A 17,257-nucleotide genomic window follows, 5' to 3' on the forward strand; every position below is an offset into this window, starting at 1 on the left:
ATATGTGGAAGATGAGACGCAATTACCGTAATTCACCTGATAAGATGGATTTATATATCCTGGAGTCTTAAAGATTTCGAGTTTGTATAACCACGGCACACCATATAGCTTAACTAGATATAACAAGTACTATGTACGGTTTATGATTCTTTACTCAATCATTTTCATAGCTGTACACCCGTAATCAGAGCAAGTGCATCACCTAAGGGGGGAGGATTGTCCCCATTAATTATTCAAAGATCTCTAAATAGTTTTACTATAAAGACATCCAATAGTTTTATTTGAAATTTTTGGTTTCTACTCTGAGAATTTAGGAAACAAATTTAAAAGCCATATTTAGAAAAAATGTGCTCCCTCAAAGGAAATATACATGTCATAATCTTAAAAGGAAAATCATTGTCATCCAAATTGTTCATAAAAAAAAAGCTACACCAAGAATGCCAATAAACACGAGGGCTTTGGTCCTATTTGGAGACAGAAAGGGGTTGTAGCAAAGACCTAGGAATCAATTACGTTTGAAGCAAAAATTTCTGTAAAACACAAAAATCTTATTTTCCCCCAGTCATGCCCACCCCCCGGGAATAATTAAAATTACATCTACGAATACGGTAGAAATTTTAATGTGAAATTACCTTTAACAGCATAGTCTAAGTCAACATCTTTAAGTCTAAATTCAATAATATCGCTACTTTGAAATACCATATCTTCTGTAAATGTCTCTAACAAGGTTTTATTTTCCGTTGCTGTATCTTTGTCCACCTTGTGAACAGCAGATAGAGCTACATCAAAATTTGGCGAAAAAGTGCTGAAAACACCCTCATAGACTTCTCCATCTCTTGTATGTACCTGCAATATATTTAGTGTCTTAGTTATAATTATAAGCAAGTCCAATTCAAGGCGTTAATTGTGTTGCAGTGCAACTTTGTACATTCGCTTTTTTGTGCTAGCTTGATAACAGCGCGAGATAGATATTAAGAAGCAGAGTATAGAACTCTACCTTCTTTAAATATTATACTCAGGTCTCTTTTGAACGGATTCAATATTATCCACCTATTCTTGGGGAATGCCAGAGCAGCAAACTGGACAAACATATTCGAGCAGATGGTGAACAAAGGAGTTATATCCGTTAAAGAATGAGAAAAAGAGACACAATTTATAATAGAGTATAAGCAAGGAAATATAAGCATCTGCTGAATATATGATGTTTTTAACTTGGATATCCCACTTTGAATTAGAAGAAATAGTGATGTCAAGCAGTTTCAAGGATTATGCAAAGGGAGGACATTATTTATCCAGGATCTGGAAGAGTTGACTCCCAAGATCAAGCGGTCATCTGCAATATCATTGAAGATACTCATAAGGTTGCTCATTAATTTATATAGCGGGTTTTTATAACTGTCAGGTCATTAGCAAATTTCCATCAGTAGAAAAGTTCTTAAAATAGGCTCTTAATCATAACTGAAAAAAGAAGGAGACCTAGGAAAAAACTTTGGGGTACTCCAGTGTGGACATGGGGGGATTACAACATAAATTCAAATATTTGACTACTTGTGATCTCTTCAATGAGAAACAAGCTTCATAACGAAAAAGTCAATACTGGATTCAGTGAAAAGTTTCTCAGGTAATACATATCAGCTAGCTAAGTTGAACACTTTTTGGAGACTGAAAGAAATTAAGTTTACCCAGGTACCAGGCTTGTCCAGTAATTCCCCAATTGAACAAACAAGACAATGGAAATGTGAAGTGGACTTTGGGGTACTGTCCCCATTCGCCTTAGAAGGATAAGAGGTAAATTTTTCTCCATTAGTCAATCGGCACGGCGTCCTTAACACAGATTTGAGAATCTACAGAAGAAAACATTCAAAACCATGTTTTCTGCATTTGTTTTTTAAAATAGTTATGAAAGCATGTTTCCATATCAATGACAAATTGCACAGACTCTATAACATTCGTATTCGTTTATTTAAATAGATGTCATAGGACTAAAAAACGGATGCTAAATTATGCTACTTGTAAAATTACTAAAGAATTATAAAAAGAGAGAAAAATAGGTCATTTTTGAATATGCTTACAAAATGCGGCACGAAGGGGCTTACAAATCTGTACGACTCTTGACAAGCTGTAGTTTATTGTGATGCATAGTAATTCTACTGATCTGTCCAGATGGTGAAAAATCGGTGCTTCTCGTGTGATAATAGCGTTATCCTGACCTTCATTATTAAATCATGTCTTAGTGCGAATTAAACAAGTTTTATCGACTGAAAGTAAGGAGCGACATAAAAACTTAAAACACACAGAAATTACTCCGTATATAAAAAGGGTTGTTCCCTACTCAACGCCCCGCTCTTTACACTAAAGTTTAACTCTTTCTCGAAACTCTGCTTTTTAAAACAATAAAAAAAGTTTAGCGTAAAGAGAGGGGCGTTGAGGAAGGAATAACCCTTTTCATATACGGAGTAACTTCTGTTCGTTTTAAGTTTTAATGTCGCACCTTACTTTCAGTCGAAAAAGCTTTTTTTTTTAAATTTAATTTCTGAACGTTTTTGAATTATAATTTGATTATGATTTGATTTTGGCTTTCCATAGATGAATAATTAAAACAAAATTAGCATTTTTTTTGAAAAAAAGGGTGGGGGAGGAGGCCTAGTGACCCTTTAATTTTTCGGCAACTTCAAAGGCTACTAGAACTTCTAGTTTTTATTTACGAACGTTTTTATTAATAATATCTATACATAACTCACGGATTAACCTACACAGCAAACTTCTATATACGCATATTTTTATTACGTATATGAGGGGGTTCCCCCCTTCGTCAATACCTCGCTGTTTCCACTAAAGCTTGAATTTTTTCCCAATACTTTAAGAATGACCAATGAATCACAAAGACCGTAGAATAAATAGTTGAAATTGCTAAAAATACTTTAGCGTAAAGAGCGAGGTATTTAGGAAATGAACCTCCTCATATGCGTGAAAATTTCTGTTCATTTTGAGTTTTAATGCTGTGCCTTACTTTCAGTTGGAAAAAGTTTTCATGTTTATTTTTCATTTCTTTTAATAGCGTTAAAAATTCTGTGCCCTTCATGGAAATTATCTTCCCCCATGATAAATTCTCCATGGAAAAGCCATCCCATATAACCCCTTTCCCTTACCCCCCCCCCAACCAAAACATCCTCCTGAAAATGTCTGCACACTTCCAAATAGCCATTGCTATATGTAAACAATGGTGAAGTTTGTAACTTGCAGCCCCTCCCCCGGGGACTGTGGAGGAGTAAGTCGTCCCCAAAGACATAGTTATTAGGTTTTTCGACTATGTTGAACAGAATGGCTATCTTAAAATTTTGATCCGGTGACTTTGGGGAAAAAATGAGCGTGGGAGGGGGTCTAGGTGCCCTCCAATTTTGGTCACGTAAAAAGGGCACTAGAAATTTTAATTTGCATTAGAATGAGCCCTCTCACGACATTCTAGGACCACTGGGTCGATAAGATCACTCCTGAAAGAAAAAACTAAAAAGGAACAAAAAACAACAACAAATAAACAGGCACCTGTGATCAGTCTTCTGACGAAAACTATAAAATTCCACATTTTTGTAGATAGAAGCTGCGATCAATCTTCTGGCAAAAGTCACCTGTGATCAGTCTTCTGGTAAAAAATATGTAATTCCACATTTTTGTAGATAGAAGCTTGAAATTTCTACAAAAGGGTTCTCTGATACACAGAATGCGTTGGTGTGATTTTCGTCAACATTCTATGATTTTTAGGGGGTGTTTCCCTCTATTTTCCAAAATAAGACAAATTTTCTCAGTGTCGGAAGTTTTAATGGGTAAGACTGAATTTGATGAAGCTTAGATATTTGAAATCAGCACAAGAATCCAATTCTTTTGATGTATCTATTAGTATCAAAATTCTGTTTTTTAGAGTTTCAGTTCCTATTGAGCAGGGCCGCTCCTTACTACAGCTTGATACCACAAACTGTTTGATAACATTTGCAAGTTCAAGAGTTCGAGAGCACTTACGTAGTTGCTGAAGCGGGGTACAATTATTATTTTTAAAGCACGTTTTTGAACATTTTCTAGTTTTGCTGACATGTAGGCAGTGTTTTGAGTTTGGGGACCCCAAACAGGACAGCAATACTCTAGGATAGGTTTGATGTAGGTTAGGTTGTTTATGCTGAAAAGTCCAACCTGAATATACTTGCTAAACTCTGGATTGAGTAATGACCTTTGCGTGCAATATTGTCTACATGCAGCTTAAATGAGCAATCACCTGTAAATGTTCCACCTAGGATCATAGCAGAGGAAACAGTTGGAAATGGCGCATCTGGGATTGTGATGTCCCGCTGAAGTGGATTGAATCATAATTTTTTTTATTTCTGTTCAATCACTTGTAGGTCATTTCATTGACACTGGGCGATGAAGTTCGTGAAGCGTCGGGTTCAAACTGCTGCTTTGCAACTGCATTCTGGACTGTGTACTTGAGAAGTGCAGACAAATCGTCAACGAGTTTATAACGCTCCTCGGATTCTGCTAGGATTGGGTTTATGATCCCAAACAATAAAAGAGTAGCTAGTTTCGTTCCCTGGGGGCAGCTGCAGGCTACTTCTTACCACTCAGAGCAGTTACTTTCAGCCAACAAAATATAAACTGATTACCCTTTCCCCTATACAAGTATTTGATTTTTAGCTCCCATCTCTTTTGGATTTGTTAATGCAGTCAGGTGTTCGATAAGGCGGAATACTTTTCTGTAGTCTCCCAAAAGCGAATCAACAATACTATTAGAAGTGTCCAGCCACTAGACAATTAAGTGGTACATTCAAACAAGATATACTGCCGAGTTACTGCCTCGCATGAAACCATATTGGTACGGATCTATCGAAGGCGCCATTTGTATGTAACATAGAGCAGTAGATAAGACTCTCAGCTACCTTTGCAACGTTAGGGAGTTAGAATCACAGGACTGGGGTGACTTAACTTTTGGTATGACACGGACATAAGCAGCTTTCCACATCTTTGGAAATAATTTTTCAGATAAACACTGGTTTACAACTGACGCGATTAGCAAAGTTAGAAAAGGTGACCATTCTTTCAGTAAAATAAAAAAGAGTTCACCTGGGTATGAGGCACCATTGTTACTGGATTTTCTCAGTTTTCTATATATATATATTTATATATATATATATATATATATATATATATATATATATATATATATATATATATATATATATATATATATATATATATTATCTCCGATTGAGAAATAAAAGAAACTGAAAAGAAAGTGTTAGAAGGCTTAGGATGATGGAACTGAGGAACCTGCTAAGGTTATTAGAAGCAACTTCAGATGGGCCAAGTTTGGTGAAACAAAGCTGGTCAAGATCATCCAACTTTTCCCCCTTGAAGTGCTGATTTTTCAGTTTGCTAGCAAACAATTCTTTCACCTAATTTTTGTAATAGGATCAAGCAGATTTTTAGATCTAATTCTGATATTAGATTTCAACTAAAGCTAAATTGTTAGCTAGGATTATTAATACAAAAGCTTAAATAACTCAATTTTCAGGGGATTATTTTCCAAAGAGAATTTATTTTGCATTTCTTCAAGTGTGCAGTTATAGTGAAAGTGTATCTCTCCAGGATGTTATTTTTTATTCTTTTTTTTGTAATGCCATGTCCTCATAGACTGCATATAACCCGTGTTCTTTCAATCATATATTGATGTAACGAGTTATTTTTTTTTACTCTACATGGTAATTGTAAGCACATATTCCTTTTCAGCTTCAGATCTTAACCTGAGTGAAGTCAAAATTCAGGAAGTAAAGGGGGGAAAGAAAAGAGCAGAAAGCACTGAGAACAACAAAGCAAGAGAAACAGAGATGGAGAGAAAGAGGAAGTAAGAGAGATACCTAAATAGAGGGGAAAGGAGGATAAATAGCACAAATAAAAAATAATCGTTGCCATACTCTTCCTATATTTCCAGTTAATGCTGTGACTATGTGCATGAATCTTGGATTGCTATAAACAGATGGCAATGAGCTACTAGGAATTTGAGTCTTCTCTTTAATATCCTTTGACTTCATTGTTCTATCTTGGTTTGAACTGAAAAATAAGAAAAAAATTACCAATATTTAAAGGACTTTTTGATAAAACATATGCAACAAACACGCTTGTCTTGGTTCCATTTACCCTCTTTGATTTTTAAATTATTGGATCTTATGCTTTTTTGTTTTTGTTAATTCAAATAACTAGAGATCTAAAGCACCTGGGTAAAGTTGAAGTTTAGGGTATTGAAACAACAGTAGTGAGTGCAGCTAAATGCACAAATACAGCATAAAAGCATTGAAAATTCAAGAAAAAGGAGGAAGATATACTAGTAGTTTTTTTTATAGATAAATTGTTTAAGAATAGTTTTAAGAATAAAGCTAGGCAATAATATGCTTACCACAAATCTTTATGAACAAAAAGGATCAATTCTATCTATGCATGCATTGTGAATGTGCAGCTATGTAGTTTTGACAGGGCCTCTAGATGGTTAATGATTGTATGCCTGGATAGTTCTACTAAACGCCCTGCAAGGGGGTAATGGAATATTGAAATCTTGTTGAAACTATGATTCGTCCTATCGCTAGCAAGTGTGATGTAAGGTAATGAAATAAATCGTCTCACATTTGGTCTTAGGAAACAAACAAGTACTAAGCTTCTGCTTACTGAGAGTGGATAATCAACAATATATGGAAGATAGATTTCTTTTAATAAATTATTGGACACAAATTAAAGCCAATAGCTCACATACCCTGCATAACTGGTTAAGAAATCCATCCCTGTAGAGGCATTGCAAATGAATTTGCCAGTACCAAGAAGAAACCCCAGTGCCAGCAAAGGAAATTGCACCTACGTCCCCCCCATGGAGTTGGCCAATAACCATAATATATACTAATTTCTCAAAGTGGAATAAAGAACTTACCCCCATTGCTTGCATCCTGAATTAAATAGAATTACACATAAAAAACATTTCCCAATTTTTGTTGATGGGTCCAAAATGAATGAGAAGGTAGCAAGTTAAGCTTTTCTCACACCCTTTTATTGGAATGAGTGAGAGACTGTATGATAATGTATCTATAATGTCTGCAGAGTTAAATGCCACAGTGATGGCATTAGAGCATCTAATCAACCTTGGATTGTTAATTTTCAAAATATTACAGTTTATTCTGACTCCTTGTCAAGCCTAGACCTGCTGCATTCAGCTTCTCAGTATAAGATGGATATTGACATATTTTATTGTCTTAGCATTATTACCACTCTTGCTTCAAGAGCCATAAGAACATACCTTCAGTATGTTCCAACCCACTCAGGTATAACTGGTAACAACCAGGCAGATGAAATTGCAAAAATGCTCCAAATATTGACCAGCCAAGTGGGACACCAATCCCCATTAGAGACATTTATTATTGGAGGTTATCAGAGGTAATGTTAAATAAGAATAAACCAAATATCTCCCTTCCCCAATAAGGACCTTTCTAAAATTTATCATAGAATTTAGTCTGGCCCAAATGGGCTAAATTTTCGGGCATTTTTGTATTCGATTCCTCATTCAAGTGGCTTAATTCCCCATCCTCTCTTTGCAGAAATTGTAATATAAAAAATGAAACAATTGGCCATTGTCTATTTGAATGTAATAAGCTGACGTCTGCACAGTATACTCTGCAATGTAAACTGTTAATGCGATACAAACACCGCAAAATATCACTATCAGCTAAGAGTCTAGCAGACCATACCTGCACACAGAGCACAGAACAATGTATATCCTCTGATATTTGAACTCCTAGGATCAAAAGATTCACTGTAAGATATATAAGCAGATACAAGATGAATAAGGAGGAACCATTACAGTAGCTCATTTCAACTCAAAGAGTGAGTTAAAAGAAAAAGGGCTAAATAGTCTTGACTGAAAAGCCCACTTTTATTTAAATAAAAGAAGAAGAAGGTAATAAATATTACAGGTATCCCTCAGATTTGGTACACAAATCTTTCTGGACAAAGAATTGTTGCTGTGGACTCATGTTGAATATATAAAAAAATTTCTGACGTTCAAAAGAAGGGAAAAAACACTTTTCAATAAGGTATGGATATAAATGAAGCATGGAAAGAAGATGAAACTTTTGGTCAACAAATATACTTCAAATTTTCAAAAGGTTATTCCATGTTGTTGCAATTTTTCCTGTCTGTTTGAATGCGTTGCTTTTTGTGAATATTTGATGGTTTTTTGTAACAAGTGTTTTAGCTTTATTAACGTTTGGCAATAATGATAATGTCAAATTATAGGCAAAAAAGGTAGATGATGATGTTTAAGAATATTGTTACAACATACAAACTATTCATACAATCGAAATCAAAGTGCTGGGTATTCAGCAATGCTAGTTGAAGTAAACCTTAGTTGTTTTTTGTTATTCTAGATGCACTATTTGATACATATTGAAGGACTACATGTGATACAACAGCTAATTTCTTCAATGTAAAAGTAGAGAAAATATCTAGGGCAAAATTGTGTGAAGTTCTAAGTACCTGAGCTGAAATAATTTCAGAATCATTCAATTTCTGCCACATTGAAATAGATGTATTACTACAATATCCAGAACTTGCTAGAGACAGGCAACACAAAAACAGAACTGATTGAGATGTTCAGCCTTTCCAGAATCACTTTGAACTACTTCTTGAACATTCATATTCATAAAATTACTTGAAGAAATTAGGGAATGACATTGAATTCTATTCATTCATTGTCAAAACTTTTTGAGACTGGCTTTTTGCTGAAGAGGTTACTGAAGCATCAAAGCTATCACATAATTATATCACAGATATTGTTGCTTTATTTTGTGGAACTTCCTTCATCTTCAATTGCAAGTGCCTTGGTATACAGGCAGCACTTCACAAAGAAATAGACATAGATAGAGAAGAGGGCAAAGTGTGTTTTTCCAAAATCTAGGGGGTAATTTTGATATTTTTTCAATTATCTTGTTTCAAATACCAAAAAAGACATAAGGAAAATACCCCACAAAAGATATTTATCAAAACCCAAGGGGGTAGGGCAAATATTACCCCCCAAGTTACACTTCTGTGTTGAGGAGTACATTTATTCCAACCAGCAAACAAAATATTCATTTATAGGCCTACTACAGAATCACCTTAATGATTTATGATTTATTTCCTAGAACTTCCTTGACAATTGACAAGAATATATGCTATTTTGAACAAGAGGGTAATTACCTCAGTAACAGCCAAAGCAGATTTAATAAATATGAGAGTGGCTTCAATTTAATATTCAGGGACATGGGCACTTTCAGTGAATGGAGGGAAAAATCAATATTATACATCTTGCTTGGAGAATTTACAAAAAAATGCATCAAGAACAGATGACATCGTGTCTTACCTAAGCCTGGTTGGACATGGGAAGGCCAATATAAACATGAATTGTGCCTGATAGTTCAGATCCTAAGACACTTTGGATGTCCCTGCACCAACATGGGTTACACAGTGATTTTATGGCAAGATGATTACCATTAGCTAGGGTAATAATTATACCTACAACATCAATTTCATCCCTATAAATAATTAAAGGTTGAGGGGAATTTTGGATTGAATCATGAACGAAGATGGCAACATCCCCTCCCTTTCAATTAGTTGATCTATCTTTCCTGTAGCACTTGTACCCAGACATTTTGATTTTCTTGAACTGATGAAGATTAGCCTCTTGTAGACAAATAATCCTGATTCTATAATTATTTGGACATTGGATAAGATCAGCAAGTTTATTTGAATTTAAAGAAACACAATTCCATTGTAGGATCTGCAGCTTAGCTAACATAGGTGAAGTCCAATAGGTGACATGCATGATACTTTGAGAGAATTGATGATAATTATGTTCCTATCTCATTGAAAATAGAATTGGAAAAGTAGCATTCTACAATTTCGTTTGTTATACTAGCTTTTTTGTCTTAAGACAAATTTGATTGGAAGATTCGGTTCACTGATGCAACATATTTAATTAAATTTGCAATATGAGGTCCAACTCTATCTTGCACAGTGTTGGCTTGAGTAGATATATTAGGAGAAGCTGCCACTCTTTCAGACATAGATTTGGGATTAGTTCTAGGATTGTAGAGGGCTGGACTTGCTTTGACAACATTGGGCTGATCCTTAACCAACTGTGGGAGAGATGTCTCAATAGGAGGTAGGAGTGCCTAGTTTTGGTTGTTTTTGGGGACCTGTAGCCAGGGTTTTAGAGGAAGGGTTAAATTCAATTCCTTAACCTCATTATATCTTGGACCTGATGGCACTTTTGAGAACTTGGCCAGCTCCATTGCAACTATAGGGAAATGAAAATTTTATTGATGGGCAATCCTTAAAACTTTAGCTGGTTGAACATATTTTGGACATAAATTGTGATCTGTTGATTGATGACTACCATCACAAATGGTACATTTAGGAGCTTCAGTATATCTACTATCTGTAGACAGGGGGTGATTACCAAGGCAATTGGGGCACCCTAATTCAGAGGAAAAACAGTATTTAGATAAGTGACCAGGCTCAAAACATTTTGAGCATTGGAGAGGCTTTTCTTGGTATATTTTATGAGTTTTTAGCTGACCAAAAAGGAAGACCAAGTCAAATTGGAAACTGGCAGGTAAGATAAAGAGAACACTCTTACTGCTTAGTAGTCCCTTAGAATCCAGCTTGACCATACAATGAACTTCAAGAGCCTCTAGCATTTCCCCTTGTGGTTCATAAGACCATCTTTCAAGTCTTCAGTTGACTAAAGTCATGAGCATACAAATTTAAATTCAGTGTCAAAAACCACTAGCCATAGGCATTTTCCAAACTAGTCAATTATTGTCCTCTTGCTATCAGTTCTTGACACTGGGATGACCCAGAACCCTCAGCCAAACTTTGAAGTCAGCAGTAGCAGGTACATCAGAAGGAGCCATCCTTCTGTCTGCATAATGGAACTTGAGATTGTTTGAGATTAAGGGAAACTTAAGTTTGAATTGCCTAGTTGTTGCATGAAGTAAACATGGGGTTAGATAAAGAGTTTATGTTAGTCAAACAAAACCAGTGGCAAATTTACATGCCTTATTTGACACAGCTTCTGGTGCTGCTAAATTATTCATCATTTTTTTTTTTAGCTGGTTGTCTCATTTCAGAAAATTAATTATCTATCTTTAATTAATCACACATTACTGACAAAGAAAACAAAATAGGTTAATTGACTTCAATCCATTCAGACTTGATTGCTAATGCTCCAGGATGTGTATCATCTGAATTTGACATACACTTGTACAGTAAAAAATTTGTATCTTTGATTCAATGAGGGATAAATGAAGGCATAATCATACAAAATCCAATTAATGCTGACAAAATCCAACTGGACAAGAGAGGGGCAAAACAAAAGACTAAAGGGAGAAGGCAAATGAGGTCTGAGGAGGGGCAAAATTAGATCTAGGGGGTAGCTGCCCCCTGCCCCATTGCAGCTTATATAATTTACATTTTCTCTGATAAGGTTTTGAGCCTCTTGAACTCCATTAGTGAAAAAAAAAACAAGAGCTAAGAGCACATATGGCACTTGTGATGAGGCCAGAAGAGCCAATAGCAAAGACCTCATATGGTATGAGTTCTAGCAAAATTCTAAGAATCAATAAATTGATTTAAAAGGAAAATCAGAGGCCTAATGCTGGTAAGGGATATAAAATAAGAGCTCTGAGTCATGAAGTCCATCTAAATATCAAAATCCATTAAGATCAATCACCCACTTGTAAGTTAAAAATACCTCTTTTTTCTAATTTTTCCTCTCCCTCCAGCCCCTCAGATGGTCAAATCAGAAAAACGACTTTATTAAGTCAATTTGTGCAGCTCCCTGACAAGCCTACCAATTTTCATCATCCTAGCATGTCCAGAAGCACCAAACTTGCTAAAGCACTGAACCAGCCCCTAACTCCCCCAAAGAGAGCAAATCCAGTATGGTTATGACAATCATGTATCTATAATATTCGCTTATTCTACCCACCAAGTTTCATCCTGATCTCTCCCCTCTAAGCGTTTTCCAAGATTTCCAGTTTCCCCCACCAACTCTCCCCAATGTCAGCGGATCTGGTCAGGATTTGAAATAAGAGCTGTGAGACATGAATTCCTCCTAAATATCAAATTTCATAAAGATCCAGTCACCCATTCTTATGTTAAAAATACCTCAATTTTTCCAAATTAACACCCCCCAGCTCCCCCAAAAAGAACGGATCTGTTCCAATTATGCCAATCACGAATCTGTAACTTGTTCTTATTCTTCCCATCAAGTTTCATCCTGATCTCTCCACTCTAAGTGTTTTCAAAGATTTTCAGTTTCCAAGATTTCTGTTTCCCCCCTCCAACTCCCTATGTCCTCACATCCAATTCGAATTGATAGAGGAGCATCTGAGACATACGATCCTTCTATATATCAAGTTTCATTCAGATCCAATCACCCATTCATAATATAAAGATACCTCAATTTTCACATTTTCCAAGAATTCTGGTTTCCCTCTCCAACTCCCCACAATGTCACCGGATCTGGTCGGGATTTAATATTAGAGCTTTAAAGCACAAGATTCTTCTAAATATCAAATTTCATTAAGATCCAAATTACCCCCCCCCCAACTCCACCAAAGAGAGCAGATCCAGTCCAGTTATGTCAGTCATGTATCTTGGACGTGTGCTTATTCTCCCCCACCATGTTTCATCCTGATCTCTCCACTTTAAGTATTTTAAGATTTCCATCCCCTCCCCCATGACACTGGATCTGGTCAAGATTTAAAATAAGAGATCTGAGTTACAAGATCCTTCTAAATATGAAATTTCATTAAGATCCAAATACTCCTTTGTAAGTTAAAAATACCTAATTTTTTCCAATTTTTCAGAATTAACCCCCTCCCCCCAACTCCACCAATGAGAGCAAATCCATTCCAGTCCCACCAAGTTTCATCCCAATCCCTCCACTCTAAGCATTTTCCAAGGTTCCCCCAATGTCACCAGATCCAGTCAGGATTTAAAATAATAGCTCTGAGACACAATATCCTTCCAAACATCAAATTTCATTAAGATCCAATCATTTGTTCATAAGTTAAAAGTACCTCATTTTTTCTGATTTTTCCAATTTATATGGTATTGTCTTTTTCTATATAAGTGAAGTGAAACATATATGCAAGAGTTGTATCAAAAAGGAGACAAACAACCAAATTTCAGGCTCTGTGAACTCAAATTTATTTTCATTTATAAAAAAATTATTTAGTCCCTGCATTACTCCTGTATTTTGTTGTTAGAACCCACCTTCTACTATTTTCTGCACTGCAGTTTAGGATGCACTTTGATATATATATATATATATATATATATATATATATATATATATATATATATATATATATATATATATATATATATATATATATATATATATATATATATATATATATATATATATATATATATATATATATATATATATATATATATATATATATAGGCCTGTAGTACTCATGCAAAAATTAATGGGTAGGTGATTATGAACCATGTTATGATTCTTAAATAAAAAGGTCAGTAATGTGTATGCATTTATTTTTTATCATCAATATCAAAACACATTATCTAAAAAAAAAACATACAAGTTGCCAACAGCTAGACCAGTCACTTTGATTACTCTCTTAGGATTGTATATGCTGTCATTAAAACTTTGAATTGCATTGTGATGGAAAGTTTGGGAAGGGGTGAGGGAGGATTTTTTTTTAAAGTTTGGTACTTTTTGTGTCCAATAGGGCTGAAAAGTTAATAGATTGCTTTGGCATAGGAGATATCAATAAATTGGCTTGTAAATTCCAAAGATGTCTCTGACAAATGGAGCTTTCTAGGCCTAGAACCAAGTTTACCTTAGGACAGAGCTAATTGAGGTTTAATCTATACTGGAACCCTGTTTTTAGTCTGAAATTCCAGTTGCAGACAGTTAGATTATCTCCTAGTCTCAAAGATAGTGAAAGCTGCTTTCTGAGTACCATTACCATATGGACATGCTGATGTTAACAAAATTTTAATGGTAAAGATAGTTTGTTAACAAAGAAACATCATCAATGAGAGGGAAAATGCTCAATGCCTGGCAATCTGTCTTTGATCCTCTAAAAAGTTTGAGAGCAAACCCAGGTTGTTCACTATTGACAAATAATTGCTGTTTATTACAAACCATATAGCATAGTAGGCATGGTGAAGAGGAGTTCAAAACAAAAGAAAGAGATAACACAGAAAGCAAGAAGGGAGGGAAAAAGAAAAGGTAGTAAAATAAGACAAATAGCTACAGGAAAAAGTAAGTTGGTTTTGAAAAGTAAGTTGGAAAGAAGGAGAGAAAAGCAATACAAAGGCTTCTTGAAGAAGCTAATGAGAAGGTGGAAAAAGATTTCATGGAAATAGGCTTTGAGTAAGAAAATTCAAGGTAAGAATAGGCAGGAAAAGGGACTGAGCAGATTTTTAGTAGTCAACAAGCAAAAAAACCTGATTTTGTTTTAGTCTACCAAAAAACAGAAGGGATCTCAATGACTTTCAGCCATAAGTTGTGGGTGTATGGGCACTCTGTGGAGTTTTATGGACTTGACAAAACAACTTGTCAAGGATTTTGGGAACAGCTTGGGGTACTAAGTTGAACTTTCAGGGAGGAGGAGAGGCAAGAGGACATTGAGCTATGTCTTAGGGAAGAGGTTATGGGTAAATAAGGATGGTAGAGTTGATAAAAAAGCACACTGAGATGTGAGAAATAGCTTTCAAATTATTTGTTAAACATCTATCTAAACAGTTCTAGTAGCCCAATAGCCCCAGTTTTTCCACTTGAGACATAGCCCCAAAAGTGCCATTGAGAACTTGCAGAGGGTGAATTTATAGGAAGAATATAGACGTGAGCAATAGCTTTTATATGAGCTATCAAACATCTGTCTAAAATGTTCTGGTAGCCCACTAGCCCCACCTCTTAAGAAATGGCACAAAAAGTGCCATATGGCAATGGCAGGTGGTGGAATTTGCTAACCATACAGAAAAGTGATTTTCTTTTCTGTTCAAGGTGGGGGACTATAATTTCCCTTCAAAACGTTTTCAACTATGCTGATTCCAATGGTAAACTTTTTGTTTTGATCTGATGCCATTTTTGAGGGGTTTTGGGCTTCTCTTTGAAACCACCATCAATTTCTTTTCACAATAAACTTTCACTTTTATAGCAAACCAAAATGATAGTTACCATTCCTGTGTCAAATGGCAAGTTTTTCACTAGGTAGTTTTTTCAAAATGTGTTTTTAAACTTTTGTTAACTATGAGCTGTGGTGTGCTCTTTACTAGGCTACAGCTACTACTGCAATTATGATGACTGAAAATTCCATGAGACAGGTGTCTTAACTTTCAAGAATAATATGCTTTTCCTTAATTTTGGTTTGAATATACTTTGCCCTATAGGTTGTGAAAAGACAATTCTTAAGTTTTTCAGCTATATCATCATTTTTTTTTCAATTCTTAGAGATCTTTCCAATGTTTCAAAAACCATTTGCTAAGGAGTTTAGCACAGTTAAGAGACCCAAACACTTGTGCTGGGGCAATGGGGTAAAAAAAAAACTGTGACTTCAAAAACTAGGATGTTACTACTAATCAGATTATTGTACTTCCTTCCATTATTATATGCTTTTACAATTCATTTTATATAATATTTGGGTAAATTACACAAATGTAACTAAGAAATTTTTTTTAAGGATATATAAGGGACATCACATGGGAATGTGAGTGTATTTGCAAGTGAATTGATTAGTTGTGTATATTTGGATATAGTATACAAAAAGGAATTAACAGGATCACCTAGTCACTATGTCAGTTATGAAATCTGCTATATACTGACTAAAATATTTCTAAAAAATCTCTAAGATAAAAATAATATAATAAAAAAATAATAATAAAAAATAATAAATAAAATCTAAGATAATAAAAAATCTAAGATATCTCTACTGACTAAAATATTTCTAAAAGTTCTACTTTTATAACATTCAGTTTGTCCAATCAACAATCAGTGTACTCTGAAAAGGGAGAGGGAGAAAGAATAGAGGTATATACTTCAAGGGACTTTTCCACACCATAGTTCAAGCTCTGGGAATACTCAAGACTATCCTTGAGTTTTATCCACCAAGCTTAACTAGTGGCCAAGATAGGAAAAAAGCTGCTTATCTAGAATTTTACTATTCTACTTCTAAAGAAGACATGTCTGTCATAGCATTGTTCTCTTTGAATTGGTTGTTAATTTTGAGCCACAAAGTGTTTTTTTCCTTAAGTCTGGTTTGAGAAAAGGATGAGTGTTAGCAGGGTACCCTTGAGCCTCACTTATGCTGTAAATACATTTGGTAAAGTTTCCTTTTCAAAGTCTAATTTGGTCTAGGTTTAACAAGCAAACACACCCATAAATTAAACTAAAAGAGGTTTTAAAGAATTAGCCTACTGGTAAAAATGATGTATCCACATTTCAAACATTGGTAGCCTTCAGTTTATGGCATTTTGATCTGAAGTGCATGCCAAATAAGTTATGAAGTAGGTTAGTCTTGGGGAATGCCCATGTTTCAGTGGAGGATAACCTATGATTGAGGTAAAAATTACACCATTCAACAGAAATTATAACTAGGCCTGTGATTATGAGGGGTAGACTATCTGTAATATGAAAGAACAGTAGGCCAGACCTAGACTAATGATTCAGAAGGAATGATTGAAACTGCAAAGAGAGTAGCCTATATAACATTTTATGAGATGATACTTCTGAATAATAGGTAAAGCTTTATATATTGTGTTTTGAAAGTTAATATAGTTGAAAAGAATAACTAAACAATTAGCCTAGGCTAAATGAAACTTGCCTAACCTTATAAAACCTTGAGTTGCAGTTTGAGCTACCAAGGGACTGTTGGCACTTGACCTTCCTTTTCGTTTGGAGGACATTATTTTCACATCCACATCTTACGGATAAATCAAATAATCAAAATTACGGTCCTAAATTAGGACAGACTTATTAAAAGTTTATTCGAATTGTTTAGTCCGAATCTTCTTTTCTTTGGTAAAATGTGGAAGAAATATTACTTTAAAGTAGCCTATAAGATGTTATAATGAATTTTTAAATACATAAAAATAAGATAAAAATGAAACCTATTTTGTTTTAAAGAGAAAAAACATTCAAATTAAATTACTG

The 17,257-nt window shown here is 34.8% G+C and overlaps 1 protein-coding gene across 1 annotated transcript in view; it reads right to left on the reverse strand.

Moving 5' to 3' along the window:
* Positions 1–17,126, reverse strand: part of LOC136036135 (ataxin-2-like protein) — a 63,180-nt gene extending 46,054 nt beyond the window's left edge. The window contains exons 1-3 of the mRNA XM_065718160.1: positions 16,934–17,126; positions 5,958–6,093; positions 633–846 (exon numbers count right to left, since the gene is read on the reverse strand). Coding sequence (XP_065574232.1) covers positions 633–846; positions 5,958–6,093; positions 16,934–17,010 — 427 coding nt within the window. The 5' untranslated portion in view covers positions 17,011–17,126. The remainder of the gene's footprint in view (positions 1–632; positions 847–5,957; positions 6,094–16,933) is intronic.
* Positions 17,127–17,257: the final 131 nt, after the last annotated feature.

This window comes from Artemia franciscana, chromosome 15, assembly GCF_032884065.1.
Source record: "Artemia franciscana chromosome 15, ASM3288406v1, whole genome shotgun sequence".
NCBI lineage: Eukaryota > Metazoa > Arthropoda > Branchiopoda > Anostraca > Artemiidae > Artemia > Artemia franciscana.